This window comes from Trachurus japonicus, chromosome 9 (assembly GCF_045865225.1).
Source record: "Trachurus japonicus isolate A0001 chromosome 9, Traja_1.0".
Classification (NCBI taxonomy): domain Eukaryota; kingdom Metazoa; phylum Chordata; class Actinopteri; order Carangiformes; family Carangidae; genus Trachurus; species Trachurus japonicus.
Window position 1 is genome coordinate 7,801,905 of NC_140915.1, and position 21,864 is coordinate 7,823,768.

At 44.3% G+C, this 21,864-nt stretch overlaps 1 protein-coding gene across 1 annotated transcript in view; it reads left to right on the forward strand.

Annotated features, from left to right (window-relative positions):
* Positions 1-3,908: 3,908 nt before the first annotated feature.
* LOC146980884 (ADAMTS-like protein 2) overlaps positions 3,909-21,864 on the forward strand; it is a 43,824-nt gene continuing 25,868 nt past the window's right edge. The window contains exons 1-3 of the mRNA XM_085785818.1: positions 3,909-4,284; positions 17,473-17,578; positions 21,697-21,839. Coding sequence (XP_085641944.1) covers positions 17,474-17,578; positions 21,697-21,839 — 248 coding nt within the window. The 5' untranslated portion in view covers positions 3,909-4,284; position 17,473. The remainder of the gene's footprint in view (positions 4,285-17,472; positions 17,579-21,696; positions 21,840-21,864) is intronic.

Here is a 21,864-nt window from a genome sequence, read left to right on the forward strand (position 1 = left end):
TAGATTTTAGATTAGCGTATTTTAAAGCATAAGTAAGCGATCCGGTCGTTTTGGCTAACTTCCTGTCAGCCGATGGAGTTAGCAGTCCCCGCCCTCGTCTCTACGTCACCACATTCACGCGCATCCCTTGGCTGCACACACAGAGAGGACCGCCCCTTTATGCCGTTCTCTCTCCTCATTGGATAAAGGTTGTAGGATACAAGGAAAGTTTTCTCCTCGGCTTACAGCAGAGCAGAGTGACTGACAGACCCGTGTTTCGGACCAAACACTCTATATAAGTGATTGCTGTCGGAAGATATAACTATTTAAGACTTATATTAACACAAACATTCCGCTTACATCTGCTTTAAGAACAAACAACAATTACAAAAAGTAAAACCAAATAAACAATAGGCCTACAATGAAAAAAGTATTTGACATAGTCTATACGGAATGATTAGACTGACCGCATAAACATAATAGATAAATAAGATAAATAAATAATAGTAAAAGAAAGAGAAAAGAGAAGAAGAAGAAAGAGAGAGAGTTTCCCCTTCTTGAATATCTAATTTTCTCTACTTTTAAAAAGGACACAGCCTCTTTAATCCATTCTGTACTGGAAGGAGCTGTTGTGGATTTCCAGTGAAGAAGGAGGTGGCGCTTAGCAATCAAGGAGGTAAAAGCTATTAGCCTACTTCCAATTCTTTAGTAGAGTATTGGGTATACTCTTCCGGGAGAAACCACCACCAACACCAACCACACCATGTTTACACCACTCACAGGTGAGTTAGTGCAGCTCCTCCACATCCACTCACGTCACAGCTTGACCCGTGAACGTGTGCTGGTGATGAACGTGGCGCTTCCGAAGAGTTCACCAGCGTCATACAGTATAATGTAACCACATCAGTGAAATGTGCAACCGCTGACACTGCAGGATGGGATGCAGGAGGAGGGTGGCGGTGGGGGGGGGGTGTGACTCAGCACTTCCCCGCAGCAGGTTTACGATCACAGTGTTTTGACTTCCCCTCCTGCAGCCTGACAGATTAATCAGCGGTCTCGATCATTACCTGGGTTTCCATACGTAGACGCCGACATAACACAGCTGTGACTGGTCTGTTTCCACTCAGTGATCTTATGTGAATATAACCTAATATTGTCAGATGGTGATGGAACGGATGGAATTGAAAATTTGATTGAAAACTGGTTTCCGGATCAGTTTTGCTGAGTTTTGCTTTGACATAATTCAGGAGAAACTGTCTCCTGTGAGGGTACTACTGTAGGACAGTTTTCTATGGCATTCCTACGGTGGCCCTGAGTGCTCAATGCACTGACTTAAAAAAACACAGACAAAGACACAAGCACGCTACAGATTTAAAAAACAAACAAACAAACAAAAAAAACATAATCAATCAGTAAAAACACAACACGACATGAGTGTTTTCAGGGGAAACAAATACAACGGACCCTGCTTTAGAGGATAAGCTATACGCTTGTTAGCTTAGCTATAGCCAGGTCTGTTGTTTTTGCAACATTGCACAACTTGTTGCAGGTTAAGCCTAAAACAACTCCACACTTGTTTTGCACAAATTTCTATAGCTTTTTTCCTTGAACTGAAGTTAGCAAGCTAACCAGCTAGCTCTGGCCACAGATAGCGAAGTCTCACTGTAACGCGCATTGGGACTTGAACATACAGTTGAAGGATTTATACAGCTTCACATATTAAAACAATGATTAGAACATTTTTGTTTTGGGCCCCATTGTATCACATCGTTCCTTGTATTTGCATTGTACCTTGTGACTGCTGCCCCCGTGACCCGACTCCGGATAAAGCGGTAGACAATGGATGGATGGATGGACTTCGTTATCCATGGCCAGAGCTAGATGGTTAGCCTAGTATGCTAACAAGGAACAATACAAAGAACAAAGTGATAGAAACAGGATTTAAACAAGGGGGTTGTCTTATACTGAACCTGTGAGGTAGCCTAAGTGAACAGGTATTGTGCTAATGGAGTCTATAGCTGGTCGCCAGCTAATGTGGCTAATGTACTAGCAAAATTTGCAAATAGCAACTTGAGGTGAACTTTAGGTGTACTTCCATGACTACACTGTCATGAAGTATACTACTTACTTGTGTAGTGCGTGAATTTCAACAGTGTTGTCTCAAATCGTTGTGCACTTACTGAAACTAACAATCGCAACGGTTGCAGACATCTTCTTCTTTCTCGGACCGCTACTGTCGTCCATCAACACATCTACTGGCTCGTTTTGTTTGTAATTTCAATTAGCGATAATGAGCGCCTTACTTGTACTTTTTTTCCCTTCTTTTTGTGTGTGTGCGCCACCTGTTGAATGCGGGATGGCGATCATTGTGGGTGGGAAATGTCCATCGTTCCACACTCAACTTTTTGACCATTATGGGTGAACCATCCGGTCACTTACAGTACACTGCATTTTGATATACTTGTTCGTGTGAACGCACTTAAACACTCAAAATTGTTAGTATAAGTATGGAAGTATTCAAACTGAGACAGAGCATATGTCTAAGCTTCAAAACAAGAGTGTGAGTGATGTGTTTACACTCCAACCGTATGAAGTTAGCCAACAAATATAGTGAGATCATGTTGGGATATGACATCACTTTGTAAACATTTTTAGCTAAAATGTTAAATTGATGTTATATCTTATCTCTTTTTTACATGTTATGTAGCCTATTGAGCACAGTTTAATACACAGTCGACTACGGTGCTTCTTTTGTTCCAAAGTATACTGTAATTTCAAGACTTATAAATATGACTTCTTTTACTGTTTGTTCTATGTAATCAGAGACCTCAGGATCAGTAAACACAGGGGAAACGATGATTTACTCCATTACAGTGAAATGACTCATTCTTCTTTTCTGGCGTCATCAGCTCATGAGCTCAAGGACTAAAAACACATCACATGGTGATTTTATGGTCGTTATGGACAACACAGCATCCCTGGCTGTTGGTATCGGTATCTATTTTGGCAAAAGATGGAGGACGTTATCAGCTTATGTTAAAAAAAAAAAAAAAAAGGAGAAAAGAAACAAAACTATATCAGTGCAATCTGAAAAAAAAAAAAAAAAAATGAATGAGAAAGTTTCTTGTGGAAACTGATGATCCAGCTCCGTTATGGAGGCCGAGGACCCAGGGGAGCAGAGCACTGTGGGAAATCATGGGGAGTTCCCCTCCAGTCCTCCAGTCTGTCCATTTGTTTGTGTGTCTTCTTCATCCTCACCCTCACCCTCCTCCTCCTCCTCCTCCTCCTCTTCCTCCTGCAGTTCAGATTCATGATGGAGGATGGCGGAGGTGCACAAAAACTTTTGGTAACACTTTACTTGAATAGGTATTCATAAGATTGACATAACACTGTCATAACCACGACATAACAGCTGTCATAAACATCAATGAATACTTATGACAGCCGTCGTTAAGTGTCATTCGGTAAGTTATGTCACTTTTGATGCAAAGTTGACATTGTTTGAGATGTTTTTGTTCTGACAACTTGACATAAAGACAATTTAAACTGTCATAGCAGACCTAATTGCCAAACTTTAAAAAATTATGTCAAGTTCTCATAACAAGGAACATCTCAAACAATGTCAACTTTGCATCAAAAGTGACATAACTTACCGAATGACACTTAACGACAGCTGTCATAAGTATTCATTGATGTTTATGACAGCTGTTATGTCATAGTTATGACAGTTTATGTCAATCTTATGAATACCTATTCAAGTAAAGTGTTACCAAACTTTTTTTTTTACATCTAATACCCAGTGTGTGTTGCAGAGATGTCCAGACCGGTCCGATGTGGAGGAGGAGGAGGAGGAGGGAGGAAAAAAAGAAAAAAGAAAGAAGCAGCCGGGAGTTGCTCCTGCTTTTTGTTTTTTTCTACCTCCTTCTGATCCTCCCACCTCCTCCGTCTGCTGCCACTCTGCTGCTGCTCCTGCTGGACGAGGAGGAGGAGGAGGAGGAGGAGGAAGAGGGATGCAGGGAGAGTACACCTTACCTCCCTCCCTCCCTCCCTTCCTTTCTCTCTTTCTTCCTCCCTCTCTCTGTCTCTCCCTCTTCACTCCACAGCGACAGCAGCGCTACTCACCAACACACCACAACACACCACACCACTGCTGTCACTGGCACGCTAACACACACACACACACACACATACACATACACATACACACTCACACTCACACTCACACTCACACACACACAAACACACACACACACTGAGTGGCATCCTCAACACAGACCGAGACGCCCTTGGACTGCTGCAGGCGAGGTGAGTGGGTAAATATTTGAAACCTCCTCTGAGTGTGTGTGTGTTGTGTTGTGTGTGTGTTGTGTGTGTGTTGTGTGTTTGAAAGAGATTGTGTGGTTAGAGTTTGTGTAAGTTTGTTAAGTCTGTGTGCTTCACTGTGTACTTTGTGAGTCAGTGTGTGTACATGCTTGTGTGTGTCCGTGTTGGCAGTTTGCATGTCTGCATGTGCTGGTGTGGTTTGCATCTGCTCCCTCTCTCTCTCTGTGTGTGTGTGTGAGTGTGTGTACAGTCTCTGTGTTAGTGTGTGTGTGTATTTATGAGGCACAGCAGAGCCAATGAGACTTGTGTTTTGCACCAGACCAAAACAAATCCACAAAATAATGCTGACTCTCTTTCAGAAGTGTGTGTTTTTGTGCAGGCGTGTGTGTGTGTGTGCGCCTGGAGAGGCCAGAGTCTGTCTGGAAACTTGTCAGCTGTTGGGAGATGTCTGTGTGTGTGTGTGTGTGTGTGTGTGTGTGTCTGAGTGTGTGTGTGTGCGTAAACTGGTGAGGTAGAGTCGAGCGCCGGTGCCAGTGCTACTTGTCAAACTGTGGATTCTGGTTTTTGTGGCTCTGAGCTGCTGCTGCAGTGATTTACAGGATAAAAGCTCCACGTCCACTGAGCAGTTTCACTTTCAGAACCGACTCTGTAAAGCTTAGAGAGAGAGAGAACAAAACAAAACAGTGCTTCTTCTTTCTACAAGCACAGCATGAGTCCTGGAGCTGGAGGTGGTTGTTGTGGGACATACTCAGGTAATGTCAAAGATCAGGGCTCAGGTTCACCTCCAGCACCAAGTTTTTATGGTCCGATCTAATGAAGACGTGTGAAGATGTCAGGGTGAAAAACTGGCTAAAAAGTGATGGTTTGTTTGAGATGTTTAAGTTCCATGTAGAAGAACGACCATCCAGCAATAAATCCTCCTCCTCATGACGGTTCAGTCTTTGTTAAAGGGACCTTGTGTAACTTCTCCTGTCACGAAAATCGATTATTTGGTTCAAAAGTCTGTTTTTCATTCATCAGTATTTCCCCCCATCAACAAACTGAAGTGTTCCTTTCAGCTCTGAATGAGGTGGCGTCTGTGAAAAGTCACCGTGGTAACGCAGTGAGGAGGAGGAATGGAGCGTTACACCGATGCTGCATTCACCTGCAGTCGGGCAGACGGCCGTCGCTAACAAACCAGATGTCATTTTTGTCACAGAAGTCCAGAGAAAGCCGGTAAAACGTGGGTCAGGTCAACAATACCACATCGCCATGACAACATATTGTCACGTGTATTGTTTTGCCTGGTGCTGACGGACCACTTGTTTACATAGAGGCTTGTTTATGCCGTTACGTGCAGCGGCTGTCGTCCGTCTGCCGTCTGCCCAATTTCATGTGAATGCAGCATGAAAAATACGATTGAGTTACTTGCAATATACAATCACAACGCTAGATGGGAGGAATTCCTACACAATGTACCTTTAAAGGTTTTAATTTAGGTTTGACACCATTTCAGAACTTCAGTATCATCTCATATTCTTGTGTCTCAGATGGTTTGATGCAACGTCTGTTCTCCAGTGTCTCTAAAAGCAGCTGTAGACGCTACAAAAACACCCGATGACCGACACGTCTTGAACGCATCACACACTACTGAGAGGCAGGTCGACTAACTTATCTTTTAATATTGGTTTAGTTCAATGTTCATCACAGTTTAATGCTGTTATTGAAGCTGGCATCCCAAAGACAGACAGACAGAATCAATCAATCAATCAATCAATCAATCAATCAATCAATCAATCAATCAATCAATCAATCAATCAATCAATCAATCAATCAATCAATCAATCAATCAATCAATCTGTCTGTCTTTAGTTTTAGTTTTGTAACACCTTTCATACAACTCAAGTCTTTTACAAGCAATTGAACAAACACTTACCCTTATAATCATAAAAGATTCAAAAAATAAAGCAATAATGACTTTAATAACAAAAGCACTGAGATAATGACATAAATATAAACCAGCCACCTGTAGACGTCCAAGATTCTCCTGCACAAAGTGACGACAACAAATTTAAATGACGAGTTTTAAAGCTGCAAAAAGAATCACAACGTCCAGTCACAGTTAAATCCAGGTTTATTCACTGCAGACAGATGTTGTTTAGTCTAAACGGAGCTCAACACACTGGTTGTGTTGGTTCGTTCAGTGATAGTGAGTTTCTGCAGAGTCTGTCTGCTGCTTATGAACAAAACTGTCTTCACGTTTGCAGCTTCTTAACATAAAGTGTGTGTGTCTTTGTTTTGCGGTAGCAGCATCGTGCACTTTACCAACGAGCCGTTCAACCGCAGAGACTCTGAGAAGATGAACCATTAACAGCGGCGCTCGCCTTCCTGAAAAGCTTCTTAGAGAGAAACTCATTTGTTTATTTGTTTCTCTTTCTCTCCTCGTTGAGTGAACGCAACAACAGTACGAACGAACCGAGCGCCGTGTCGCCTTCCTTCCTTCCTGGGAAAACCGGCCATGAGCAGCGAGTCAATAAATAGGTCGGAGTTCAAGTGTGAGCAATCCCGGCCCGGCCTCTGTTTGCCCCCCGAGGGCAACTAAACTCCCCTGACCTTCCCTCAGCTTCTCAGACTGCCTCGCTTACTCATCCTCAGACAGTTCTGTCTTTCTCTTTCTCCCACTCTTTCATCCTGTCACTCAGCCGTCATCCACTCTTCATTTCCTTGCCTCTACGTTGGTTCTTTGGCTTTGGCGACCAATGGGGTTCGTCTCAACGCAACGTCTTCATGTTCAAATGAAAAGAAAGCAGTGGTCGTTGTGATTGTGGTAACCTGGGTTTAAAGGGACAACGAGGAGTTTTGGAAAAGCGAAGCATTTCCGCCACCACTAATAATAACAAAATGACGATAGAGACAAAACAATATATTGATAGAAAATGGGCCCATTAACAAGTGTGGGTAGCGGAGATTCATCCACATTAACGTGAGACTTTTTTATAACCAAATAGAAACTCCTCGTTGTCCCTTTAACGAGAAAATGCCGGTCGATGTCGTGCAGCGAAGCTAAAGTTTGCGTGATCTTTGCGTCGCTTGATGTGCTTCACTGTTTGCTGGTGTTGTCTTGTATGTGACTGAACCCTCTGGGGTCCATGATCACGCCGGCATGATCAGATCACATGACGTCCTCAAAGTGTTGTAAAAACAAAACTATAGGTCACCTGGAGCGCTGCCGTCAACTTCACTCCAAACAGTGGATTTGAAACTCTCTCTCAGTTTTATTTGACTTTGATAGAACAAGTAAAACCGGAGATATGATAGTTTTAATTTCATAGTAAAAAAAATATTTATCCGCGGGATGGGATGGGAGGGGAGAGGTCTGATGTGGATCGGTTGAGTATATTTTTTCAATTCGGATTTGATGATTTCTGTGTATTTCTGGGCCTAATGTGTTAATAAAGTAGTTTAAAGTGAAGAAATATTATTCATTTTCATGCGGTGTATATAAAGGCAAAATCAAATGTATTCAAAAATGTCCCAAATTGGCTCAGACCTTTAAGGGTTAACCAGAGCTCAGGGTTGGTGGCAGTTCACTCCTGTCCTGTCCACATGAAGGACACGTGTCCTTAACCCCAAGTTGCTTCCAATGGACAGACCAGCACTGTCCATGGCAGCTTTATCCTAACATGACAAAATGCAATATGCAAATCGTTAAAAAAACTGCAACTTTTTAATCAAAATCGGCTGCTGCACATCACCAAAGACCAAAAACTGAGTCAGAAAACACTTAAAACCACAAAAACACCTATTTCACATGCTGCACAAACACAAAGAAACACTTTGCACAACCCTTGTGTTACATTATTTAAAACCTTTATTGATGTTGGTGTCAGTGAATATCGGGATCTGTTAAACCTGCATCTGGGACATTTTATGTAGATGAAGCTATAGTGGCTGCAGCACAGGGCTCTGATGATGCATCATCAACGTCTGTTGATTTGACTTGATGGTTTGTGATCAATATTCTTCAGCTCTTGACCATGACGTTCATATTTTCTGTTTGTCGGTGGCTGACAACACAGAGGTCGTCCATCTCCCGTGATGTCCAGATGTGTACAGTAGAAATATTGAGAATAAATGTGGATGGGCACAGGAAAACCACCTGCACCTTCTGGTGTAACTGTTATCAATCGCCGATTTAGTTTAAAATCAATAATTATCTACCCTATCGTCTTCTTTATCATGGTCCTTTTAGTCCGGTGTCATTTTATGTTTTAAAGCAGAAGTAAGTGATATATTTGTGTTAATATAAGTCTTAAATAGTTATATCTTCCGACAGCAATCACTTCTATAGAGTGTTTGGACTGAAACACGGGTCTGTCAGTCCCTCTGCTCTGCTCTGAGCCGAGGAGAAAACTTTTCTCGTATCCTACAATTTTTATCCAATGAGGAGAGAGAACGGCATGCAGGGCTGGTGTGCTGGACGCTAAGGGAATTTCTTGGTGGACAAGTTGTGACCTGCACATTCACCACGCTATGAGATAATAACGGAATGTTACGAGACGGAGCTGTTTTAGAGGTACATTCATCCAAAACCGCTCAGGGACAGTTTTCAGCAAGCAGACTCTGTATTTACCCTGTATTTACCTCGAAAACGGCTCAGTTTCGTAACGTTCCATTATTATCTCATAGCGTGGTGATTGTGCAGGTCACATCTTGTCATGAGAGCGTTTGGAGTTTTGGATTTGTATTTGATGAGTTTGATGAGGGAAACCAAGAAATTCCCTTAGCGTCCATAGCATAGCCCTGAGCAGCCTGCCGCTTCGCTCCGCCGTTCTAAAAATAGCTTACACCGACAAATAAAGTTAACGAACCTACTGCTATGACTATAGCGATTATGGCAATGGGCCAATTTGCCAAAATGTTGAACTATCCCTTTAAATACAAGACCCACTGATGCCTCACTGTAGAGCTGCAACTACTTTTATTCTACATTTATTTATTTTACAGCTTAATCTGTCATCACTTTCTCTTCTTTGGTTCTTTATTTATTCACCAACCTGTTCTGAACCTGCAAAGTCCTGCAGTTATAAAGATATAAGTGAGTATGACCCTCATACCACAGGTGTCCACTGGAGTCTGTCTGGTCTCAGTATTAGATAATAGGTATAAAGTTTTGGCCCGATATGTCAGTCTGCTGCTGTCTGTCTGTCTGTCTGTCTGTCTGTCTGTCCGTCCATCCGTCCATCTGCTGAAGCTGCCAGTGCTACAAAAACAAGACGGCGAGGCGAGGGGCCCCCGGGGGGTCGTCAGGGTGGGGACGGCACAGGGGTGAGGCAGGGAGGAGGGGGAGAGGGAGGGGAGGGGGGGGGCAGAGGAGGATGAGAGGGGACTGTGTTTACTCTTGTCCTGAGGGCCAGACCTGCCCGGCTGGCTGGGAAACCACAGCAGAGAGGAGGAGGAGGAGGAGGAGGAGGAAGACCCTGTCTGGATGAGAAAGAGGCAACAGGCCGAGTTCGATCCTGTGTGTGTGTGTGTGTGTGTGTGTGTGTGTGAGAGAGAGAGAGAGAGAGAAATGGAAAGATGTGCAGTGTGTAGGTGAGAGTGGTTCAAGAGGACAGCTTGTTAAATTAAGATATTGAGGCAAAGTGAGGACAAGTGTGGTGAAGCTGCAGCTCAGTGAAGACGTCACAGCTGAGGAGAGGGAGGGCACTTAGGATAATTAAAAACACCCTGAAAGATGAAGACGTTCTGGCAACATGAGGAGCTGTGACACAAAGTGAGGGAAAGTTAGAATTAAAGGGACAACGAGGAGTTTTGGAAAAGCGAAGCGTTTTCACACTACATTTATGAGCCTCCGTGCACCGTGAAATTCTTTGACCGGCGCAAGACAGACTCATGTTTTCATTCATCAAGAATTAAAGTCAGAGGTTGGAAGACGATCAGATACCGTCGTAGTTCCGACCATAAACGGCGATTCTCATGACTCGCCACGAAACCGAAAGTAAGGAGAAGCTGGTCGGCTCGCCCAGCGTTTCCGCCACCACTAATAATAACAAAATAATGATAACGACAAAACGATATATTTATCGAAAATGGGCCCATTAACAAGTGTGGGTAACGTAGATTCATCCACATTACCGTGAGACTTTTTTATAACCAAAATAGAAACTCCTTGTTGTCCCTTTAAAGAGACAAAGTGGGGACCTGTTGTAAAGTGAGGACATAAATGAATGTGGGATTACGGACAAAGTGGGGACTCGTAGTAAATTGGCATTAACTGGGGACTTGTGATTAGTGAGGACTCTGTGGTACGATCAGTAGATGGCAGCAAAACCAGGATGTTCAGTTTGGCCAAAGTGAAAACACGGGTGAAGCTGAAGACGCTCAGCCGATTAAAGAACATTCTGGCCATGTGAGGTCGAATTAAAGAGGAACTATGTACGATTTAAACCTTAAAGCAGATAACAGCGGCACGGCCGTTTCGGCTAATGCTGTGTTCAAGGCAGGCTTTTGAAACCGTAAGTTACAGCTTCAAGTCACAACTACGACTTGGTAGCGTTCCAGGTAACCCGTAGCTCGTGTTTTTTACCGTCCTGTTGTCTGTGAAAGTTCCCTATAACGGCCACTCGTAACTTCCGACCCGTGAACTCGTACCAGATCGAACTGGTATGACTTCACAGGAAGGAAAAACACAAAGTACGAGTTTCCTTGAACGCACCATGAGTTAGCAGCCCCCGCCCTTGTCAGGCATCAATTGGTCCTCGTGCTACGTCACCACATTCACGCGCATCCCTTGGCTGCACACACAGCCCTTCATGCCGTTCTCTCCCCTCATTGGATAACACTTGTATCCCACAAGGAAAATTTTCTCCTCGGGTTACAGCAGAGCAGAGTGACGGAGAGACTCGTGTTTAGGCTGAAATACTTCATGTAAGTGATTGCTGACGGAAAATAGGACTATTTAGGACTTATATTAACAAAAACATTCCACTGATATCTGCTTTAATTAAACAACAGGGAACGCTCTGTTTTCTGTGTGAACGAGGTTTGAGGCGTTTTGACTTTGTGCTAAGACGTGGACGTTTCGACAAGGTGAGCAGGCCGCTGCAGTGACGAGCTTCTGTTGTGTGTGAAGCATTCTGGGTCGTCCACGGTGTCCAGGGGCCGTTTGAGGACGACAGCTCAGGTTTATGTCGACGCTTAAAGGGATAGTTCACTCAAAATTGAAATTTCACTTATTATCTACTCCCCCTCATGTGGACTAAGGGCTGGGAGAAGTTTCAGAGTCCTCCGTGGCTTCTCTGAGTTACAGCGGGGCTCCGTGCAGCACTGCATGTCCATATGACGGTTGCAAATGGATACCAACTGTCTTCGTAACAAAAAGACACACCAAAAAACATCAAAATACCTCCATGCTGCTCGTATGTAATGTCAGTCTTGTATCGAAGCCCCAAAATGCGAAATTGTTCCGAAAAAACGCAACCATCAGCTCAGCCAGAGCGATCATTTTGTTGCCAAGCTTTGTTTTCCAAAACGTCTTCTCAAAACGAATAACAAGCTAATGTTGTGAGCACTTTGTTTTAATCTCCATTGTTTCTTCTATGATTTCTCCGTTATGGCATTTCCTGTTTTCATGTTTGGGATTACGGGCACGAGACTAGCGCCGCCCGCTGTTAGGGAGACTTTGCATCTCGTGCAAGCGCAGAACGTACAGGCTGCTGCACTGCAAAAACTCTAAATCTTTCCAAGAATAGTTGTCTTATTTCTTGTCAAAATGTCTCATTTCTAGTTAAAACTAAACTCTTTTCACTTAAATGAACTTGTTTTTAGATAATTTTCATTTGTTTCAAACGTATTTTCACTTGAAATAAGTAGAAAAATCTGCCAGTGAAAGCAAGATTTTTGTGCTCGTAATAAGGAAGAAAAACTTGCCCCACTGTCAGATTTTTCTACTTATTTCAAGTGAAAATCTGCTTGAAAGAAGTAAAAAGTGTCTAAAAACAAGCTACTTTTTAATGTGATGAGTCTTATTTTAAGTATAATGAGATTTGTTTTGACTAGAAATTACATTTTGACTAGAAATAAGACAAATGTTCTTGGTAAGATTTTGAGTTTTTTTGCAGTGTGTGTAGTCGCCAGTAGTGGAGTCGGTGTGTTTCACTGCTTCCTTTCTCCCGACTGTCCAACGAGAGGCGACAGACTCGTCGGACAAAAGGCCGTCGGAGTCGGGTCACGTCGGGGCGGTGTGTGGGGGCCTTAAGATTGAAGTTCAGGTGTGTGTGTACGTGTGATGATGCTGCTGAACGTATAGTTGTAGAAACGTGTGTGTGTGAGCAAATCTCTATGTGAGACAGACAGACAGTGTATGGCTGTGTGTGTGTGTGTGTGTGTGTGTGTGTGTGTACATTCACACTGGGGCGTTTGCATACCTGTACGTGCACACGGCTCGTGCATGGTGGCCAACGTGTACGTGTGCGCACTGCAGTCACGCCACTGGCTGAGTGTATACACATGTGTAGCTGTGTCTGACTGAGTGTCCGTCTCCTCTCTCTCTCTCTCTCTCTCTCTCTGTGTGTGTGTGTGTGTGTGTTTGGCAGCTGGCTGGGCTCCAGCTGTGTCTGGTTGGATAATGAAGTCCAGGTGCTGCTGCGCCTGCTTTAAGACACCTGTCACCAATATTTAGTGCCAGAGAAAGCCAGACTGCAAACAGGGCGAGACGAGCTGTTTGCTTATTTTAACAAGGCTGCCTAACTGGACCTGAGGACACGGGATGTACTATGAGCCCTTTCCTAGAAGCTCTGTCTGTGTGTGTGTCTGTGTGTGTGTGTGTAGGAAGTATATGTGTGTAATATGTGCAGCACAAAGGTTCATGATACCACTGAACCCCCTAAATTTGCAGATTCAGACACTAAAATCAAGTTTTAGCGCGATATGCATTCATAGTGTGTTTGTCTATGCTGTGTGTTTATGTTTAAAGGCCACATTCCTGTGTTTGTGTGTTTGTGTGTCTGTGTTACCTTCGAATCGTCCTCTGAGCTCCTAGCATGAAGCTAAAAATGCTAAAACCTAAAAGAAAAGAAGCGTTTGAGGATGTTTTTTTTGTTTTTTTTGTCGTCTTGGGCATGAAAAACAAAAACAGACAACGAGAGGCTCGGACAGCTGCTGCTCATCTTTTCATCAGATCAGGTTATAGATGGAATAACGGATAGTCTAGGTGTTAACTACATCCTCTTCATCATCTTCTCCTGATGTTTAATGGTTTATTTATTAATCTAATATAACTTTGTACGTGAAGATGTAGAAATGTGAGCGATAATCAAGTGAAAAATGAACATTTGGCACAAACCGGTTTAATAAATTGACTGAAAAATTGAATTATGCTGCAGGAACGGTTCAAAAATTCATAAATTTCTGAGGATGTTCTGTTTTCTTTTTTCCTTGTACTTTTTTTTTTGTTGTTGTTCTTTTTGTGGAGTTTCAGCGAATCCAAAGGAGCGAGATAGAGATTTCTCAGAGCCTCTGCTGGTGCAGACTCTAAATCAAAGGCCTCATTGAGTCATTAAGCTCCTATATACAACTGCAGAGGTCTTAAGTACCCTCCTTTTCCTGTGTGTCTGTGCCTGTTCATGTCAGCCACAGACAGACGGACAGACAGACATCTACATTTCCTTATAGTCTGCTGCCTTCATATAGGACCCGGCCAGACAAAGGCCTACCTGTGTAAAGTCCTAGGAAACTTACCTTGGTCCTTCCAGCACACTGAGGCTTGTTTAACTTTTACATGGGCCCCTCCGCTGTCCAACTCCCGTCTCCCAACACCTGTGGCCTCTCAACAGCCTGTCTGTGTCACCCTCCACCTGCCAGCGCCAACGCCGGCTGCCAGCACCGGCCGGCCGCTCTGCTCGCTCCGTCGGTCGGTCGGGTCGGTGCGCTGGTTTTGGTTTTGGCGCGAGTGTGCATTGTCTGAGAAAATGCCCTCCCCTCCCCTCCGCTCGCCTGCTGTGCCGTGCCGTTGTTCGGCTCTGACGTGTTTGGAGCGCTGACAGAGGATACTGGGTTCCATCTGAAGCAGAGTTCACCTGATGCCGTAATCCAGAACATCTCTCAGCTACCGGCTTCCTCCTACGCACTCGCAGAGACGCGGCTCTCTAATGCAATTAAGGCCCGTGATTGAAGACAGGTGAGAGGCGCTTTTATAAACACTGTGCTCTGTTTATGTAAGAGCACTTAGGATGCCGCTTGGACAGACGGGAGAGTTCCTGCGGGGAAGACAGACACAGCGTGGCAACAATCAAAGGGACAAAAGTAAAACAGATTAGAGCTGCGGAAGGTGTCGCCGGGTGCAGATTTGAACTTTGAGACAGAGACAGATTAGCTGTTTTCCAGCTGTTTCCACTTCTAAGACCAGTTAATCACGAGCTGTGCCGCTGAATTCCGGCCTCGTCGTTCAGACGACTGCGTCACAGCGGCGCGACGACACCGTCACAGACTCTCACTTTGTGACCTATAGCTACGCTGAAGGTGGAAGAATAAACGCAACAAGTTCCAGCTCAGTTCAGACAAACAGAAGCTGCATATTGTTACCACAACCGTTACCACAGGAAGGATGTTGCAGTCAGTAGTCAGCTCTCTTTGGGAATAAGAATAATCCCCAAAGGGAAATCCATTTGTCTGGCAGCTCATTGACCATTTGCAGAAGAATAAAAGGTGTCCATCAAGGTGTTGTTGTTCATAAAGGCCTCTAACATCTACAGCCTGGCTCCCATCACAGAGCCAGCTTTTCTAACTAGTCTCCTTGCATCCTTGTGTCTGATGCTGCAGCATAAAGCAACACACCTGATAAAACATCTGCAGCATCTTACTGCAGATGTCAAGAGATCTGCAGCTTCCTTAAGAAAAAGAGACATCTGTGTCTGTGGAGAGTTTGCAGGAAACTTTAATGTTGGATTTCTTGCAACCATGAAAGTCGGAGCAGGAGAGCATCACTTAAAGGGATAGTTCAATTCATTAATTTTTGGCAAATTGGCCCATTGTCATAATCCCTATCGTCATAGCGGTAGGTTCGTTACCTTAAATTGTCGGTGCAAGCTATTTTTAGAACGGCGGAGCAGAGCCGTGAGCTGCTCAGAGCTACGCTACGGAGGCTCATGGGATTTCTTGGCTTCCTTCATTAAACTCATCAAATACACAATCCAACAACTCCACAACGCTCTGGTGGACAAGTTGTGACCTGCACATTCACCACGCTATGAGATAATAACACAACGTTACCAGACAGAGTTGTTTTAGAGGGAAATTCATGCAAAACAGCTGATGCGTGTTCCCGTCGGGGACAGTTTTTCATCAAGCAGTCTCTGCATTTCCCTCTAAAACAACTCTGTCTCATAACGTCTGTTATTATCTCATAGCGTGGTGAATGTGCAGGTCACAACTTGTCCACCAGAGCGTTGTGGAGTTGTTGGATTGTGTATTTGATGAGTTTGATGAGGGAAACCAAGAAATCCCATGAGCCTCCGTAGCGTAGCTCTGAGCAGCTCGCCACTCTGCTCCGCCATTCTAAAAACAGCTTGCACCGACAATTAAAGGTGACGAACCTATACTGCTATGACTATAGGGATTATGGCAATGGGGCCAATTTGCCAAAATGTTGAACTTTCCCTTTAAGTGCTGAAATCAGAAGTTGAATTTACAGTACAGAGCTGTGCTAAGGTTTTAGGCCTTTCAGTTTTTCTAATTCTTCTCCTCCATCTCAGAGGCCTCTGATCAGTCCCACATTTATTCTGCAGCATGACGACCCATAAATCGCAGCCAGTGTCGAAAATAACTATTTTATTTGACAAGAATAAGAACAGTGAGCTCAACATGATGGAGTCAATCTGTGATCATACAGAAGAACAACTATGACAAGCACTGATGCGATTAACTTCAGGTACCCTCCTCCTCCTCCTTCCCCATCCCTCTACCCCCCCACCCCCCCCAAAACAACCACAGATGTTCTGGCTGGCGAATGATTTCACCGAAGAGTCAGAAAGGAAATATTACGACCACAAATGTGTTCCCGTGGTGTAAAAGAAAGAAAGAAAGAAAGAAAAAAATCCAAGTCCGGGCTCTTCTGTGGGTTTGGAAGTTGAGAAGCCTCAATTTGGAGAAGAGGAGGAGGAGGAAAAGACTCAGCGATCTTTTTTTTTTTTTATGCCACGAGAGCTCATTAGCGGTCGTGATGTTTCCCCACAGACTTTGTTAAAGACTCATCAGCAGCAGCAGCAAGAGGAGGAGGAGGAGGAGGAGGAGGAGGAGGAGGGGGAGGGGTGTCTGGCTCACCCTTCCTCCATTAATCACCACGCTGGCTGCTCCGTCTCACCTGAGTCTGTTCTGTCGTCACGCTATCCCAACATTTGTGTTGGAGGCTGAACCAAGCAGTTTAATCCTAGAAAATTTGCAATATACTGTACACAGATGTCAGAGGTCACAGACGTGTCCCTGGCTGCTGTGCTGCAGGTTGAGATGCTTAAAGGGATAGATAGTTCACCCAAAATTGAAATTTCAACTCATTATCTACTCATACCCTCATGTGGACTAAGGGCTGGGAGAAGTTTCAGAGTCCTCCGTGGCTTCTCTGAGTTACAGGGGGTCTCGGCGTAGCAGTGCATGTCCATATAAGGGTTTCAAATGGATCATACCAACTGTCTTCGTAACAAAAAGACACACCAAAAAACATCCAAATACCTCCATGCTGCTCGTATGTAATGTCTGTCTTGTATTGAAGCCCCGAAATGTGAAATTGTCCCGAAAAAAATTAAATAAGTCTATATTTCAAGCTTCTTTTGTAGCGGAAGCTCCTCTTCCCGGTTCTTCAAATTTGGACGAATCAGGGTCTGTCCTCTTCCCAGTTTGTCCAAATTTGAAGAACCGGGAAGAGGAGCTTCGAGAAGCTTCCGCTACAAACAAGCTTGAAATATAGACTTATTTAATTTTTTTAGGGACAATTTCGCATTTCGGGGCTTCAATACAAGACGGACATTACATACGAGCAGCATGGAGGTATTTGGATGTTTTTTGGTGTGTCTTTTTGTTACGAAGACAGTTGGTATCCATTTGCAACCGTCATATGAAATTTCAATTTTGGGTGAACTATCCCTTTAACTTCTCTCTCTCTCTCTGTCTCTCTCTCTCTCTCTCTGTCTGACCCAGGATGAGGGTGAGGTCATGGGAACAGTGCAGGGAGACGGGTGTGGTCCTGCTGGGCTTCCTGACGCTGGCCGTGTCCGTGGGGAACCTGTCCACCAGGGGGCTGCAGGTACAGTACGCTAATGTGTGTGTGTGTGTGTGTGTGTGTTGGTGGTTGTTTACCAGTCCATTAAAGGACAATGGGCTCTATGCACAGCTCCACTACTTCCTGAACTTAATGCTGCTCCTTTGTTTCCTGTCTTACATTATTGGACAAACTGATTAATCCAGGTGTGTCTGACCATTGTGACTACTCAGACACACCTGGATTAATCAGTTTGTCCAATAATGGAAGACAGGAAACAAAGGAGCAGCATTAAGTTCAGGAAGTAGTGGAGCTGTGCATAGAGCCCATTCTGGGCAAATTCAACCCGGGGCTGTATTTTCCTAACATTTTAGGTCTAAAAGAAGGAATCTGAAGATTTTCAGTTTAATTGCTCCTGTTTAGCGGTAGTTGTGTCTGTCCCTGCATCACCACGGCAACGATGAATGGGAGCGGATGTTTCGGCCGTTTACATCCCTCAAAGCCGCAATCTTTTCCCACAGACAGTGTCAGATGGAGACTCAAACATGCACCAAGAAGTTTATTTACTTCAAGCAAGCCGACATGTTTATAAAACTAGATCTAATTCAAAGTCTCGCGCGAGACCCAAGTTGATGCTCGGTGTGTTCACGTGCAGTCGGAAGCTCCCGTTTGTGTCATAAACACAGGAATATCAACTCTTGACTTGCTTGAGTATTGTATTGTGTAGGGCTTTGACGCACCTCCTCTGCACGCAACATGATTGATTGGTTGATGCGTTTATTCGCCGACCTCACTCTGAAAAAAAAAAAGATGTTGCATCTTCGCGGCGTAACATTCGACGTCTGTGTGAAAAAGGACTTGTGATGAAAACCAGAGTTTGAAAAAAGATATTGACGTGCGAATTACTCGCATGAAAAATACATCCAACGGTGTGTGAAGGCTTCTATTCACTTCACCTGTCAGTGCTCATCATGTTAGGCTTGTTCGGCGTAAACTAGAGCACTGGAAAAGAGAGTAACGACACCACCACTGACTCCCGTGGTAAGGGGTTTTGCGCCCCGAGTGGCAGGATATGGGTATTGCAAAAGCGCCCAGAAAACCCATTCACTCCAATGTATGTGTGTTGCCCACTTGCTTCTAAATTGATGAAAACAGCCGTGTTTTTTTTTTTAGGTGTCTTGGTCATATCAAATTATACTTAGAATTTGTTTATTACAAAATGTAGATTGAAACATTAATGTGGACAATTTTTTTTTCTTTTACTCACCTATGTGTTAATGTTTATCTGTAAAGGGGGTGATCTATAAAGGTCCTTGAATTATTGAAAACACCACACTTGCTCATTCACCAACAATGCAGAGTTGTCAGTTCTTGGGCGCTTTTGCAAAACCCATATTCCTCCACCAGGAGGCGCTTCCATTGGACCAATGCGTGTCGTTACTCTCTTTTCCAGTGCTCTAGCGTAAACAAGGTTCCTCGGTCCGTTTCTCACCTCGGCGTCTTTTGTATCGAAACCACCACCAAACCAACCACCAACCACCACAACAACCGGCGCGTTCCTTCTCGTTCGGCACGTCATCGTCGGAGCGGCGGCTCGACTCCAGCAGGTGTCCGAGCTCAGCGCCTATTCACAACCGCAAAGCTCCGGACAATAGCCGAGGGGCTGGAATGCAGATGGACGACTCCGAGGCCCGTGTCCGCTACAGTGCCCACAGTGTTGCTGCTGTGCTGACGCTGCAGCGGCCGCCGCTCCACCTGTCCGGCTCACGCAAACCTCCGCCTGTTGTTGTCCTCCCTTATTTTTCTTTCCTCAGTGAAGGTTGAGTGGATTCATGATCGCAGCTGTCGCCCCCACCCCCGAGGCTTTCTGTGGAAAACAAAAGAAGATACAATGGTTCAATTCAATTCAGATCATAAAGGGTTAAAGGGATAGTTCACCCCAAAATTGAAATTTCATTTCACTCATTATCTACTCACCCTCATGTCCACTAATAAGGGCTGGGAGAAGTTTCAGAGTCCTCCGTGGCTTCTCTGAGTTACAGCGGGTCTCGGCGTAGCAGTGCATGTCCATATAACGGTTGCAAATGGATACCAACTGTCTTCGTAACAAAAAGACACACCAAAAAACATCCAAATACCTCCATGCTGCTCGTATGTAATGTCCGTCTTGTATTGAAGCCTCGAAATGCGAAATTGTCCCGAAAAAATTAAATAAGTCTATATTTCAAGGTTGTTTGTACAGTAGCGGAAGCTCCGATTCCCGTTTCGTCCAATTTGGACGAACCGGAAGAGGAGCTTTGAGAAGCTTCTGTTACAAAACAAGCTTAAAATATAGACTTATTTAATTTTTTTTCTGAACAATTTCTCATGTTGGGGCTTCAATACAAGACAGACATTACATACGAGCAGCATGGAGGTATTTGGATGTTTTTTGGTGTGTCTTTTTGTTACGAAGACAGTTGGTATCCATTTGCAACCGTTATATGGACATGCACTGCTACGCCGAGACCCGCTGTAACTCAGAGAAGCCACGGAGGACTCTGAAACTTCTCCCAGCCCTTAGTCCACAGAGGGTGAGTATAGTGAGTGAAATTTCAATTTTGGGTGAACTATCCCTTTAATAAAAGATGTCAAAGACCCCGTTGGTGTCTCCAGTGTCTCTCGCACCTTTTACAAGGAGCTCAGTTCACATTCCAGCGTCGCTCTGATGAATCCGTGTGAACGAGGCGACGCGGCCAATCGGCCTGAATTAACGCTGCCGCTGCACGACAGGAATGTGTGAAATGTTCTTCACACGCTGGAGCGCCGGTACAAAACCCCTCTGACGTCCGTTACCCACGGTTCTGTTTGGTTCTGACGCACTCTGTTTTGACCGGTCCAGTCGTTTATACAACAGCTTCACACAGTGGAAACAGAGTCAAAGTGGAACTGTCACAACAAAGCTCCGTAGATGTTTGTGTTAAAGCTCCATACAGTATAAAGGTAGATGTTTGTGTTAAAGCTCCATACGGTATAAAGGTAGATGTTTGTGTTAAAGCTCCATACAGTATAAAGGTAGATGTTTGTGTTAAAGCTCCATACAGTATAAAGGTAGATGTCCATGTGTAGTGTGATTATAAAGCAGCTCTAGGTTCTATATTAATACTGTGAAAGTATCAAAGCCTCAGTCCACAGAGAAATGCACACAGCCTGTATTCAGAAACTGAGCCTTAAAACCAGCCGTCAGGACTTCCTGTCACTTTGTGATGTCACAACTAGAGCACTGGAAAAGAGAGTAACGACACGCATTAGTCCAATGGAAGCGCCTCCTGATGGAGGAATATGGGTATTGCAAAAGCACCCAAGAACTGACATCTCTGCATTGTTGGTGAATGAGCAAGTGTGGTGTTTTCAATCATTTAAGGACATTTATAGATCACCCACGTTAATAGCATCATCGTGGATCCTTTACAGATGAATATTAACACATAGGCGAGTAAAAAACAAACAAAAAAAACAAACAGTTGTCTACATTAATGTTTCAATCTACATTTTGTAATAAACAAATTATAAGTATAATTTGATATGACCACGACACCTAAAAACAAAAACACGGCCGTTTTCATCAATTTACAAGCAAGTGGGCAACACACATACATTGGAGTGAATGAGTTTTCTGGGCGCTTTTGCAATACCCATATCCTGCCACTCGGGGCGCAAAACCCTTAAACCCTTACCACGGGAGTCAATGGTGGTGTCGTTACTCTCTTTTCCAGTGCTCTAGTCACAACAAGGCAGCCACCCAAAGCCCCGCCCCCCAGTATCCATCCAAAAACTTGCAGGATTTGGTTTCTCTGAGTGTTTTATTCTGAAATCTGCTCTATTTTTAATTGGATCACTTTAGAAAACAATCACCCGATCAGAAGAGAAGCTCAGCGGTTTCATTTCAGCTTCTCTCTGGAGCTCTAGTGACAACAGGTTGGTTTCAGCCAATCAGAAGAGAGGAGGCCTCGAGCTTGATGGTTTAACAGAGAGACGCTGCTAATGAGTTGTATAACTTCATTCCGTTTTTAAGATGAACAAGTTTGGTTTGTCTGAAGGTGTTGGGATGTGTCTTTGTGTGTGTGTGTGTGTGTGTGTGTGTGTGTTTGTGCGTGTGTGTGTGTGTGTGTGTGTGTGTGCAGGAGGATGGCGTGGCCTCCAACAGCCTGGAGGAGGAGCTGGAGGTGACCACGTACTGGTGGGGGGAGTGGGCCAAGTGGACGGCCTGCACTCGAACCTGTGGAGGTGGAGTGATGTCACAGGAGAGACACTGCCTCAAACAGAGGTCAGACACACACACACACACACAC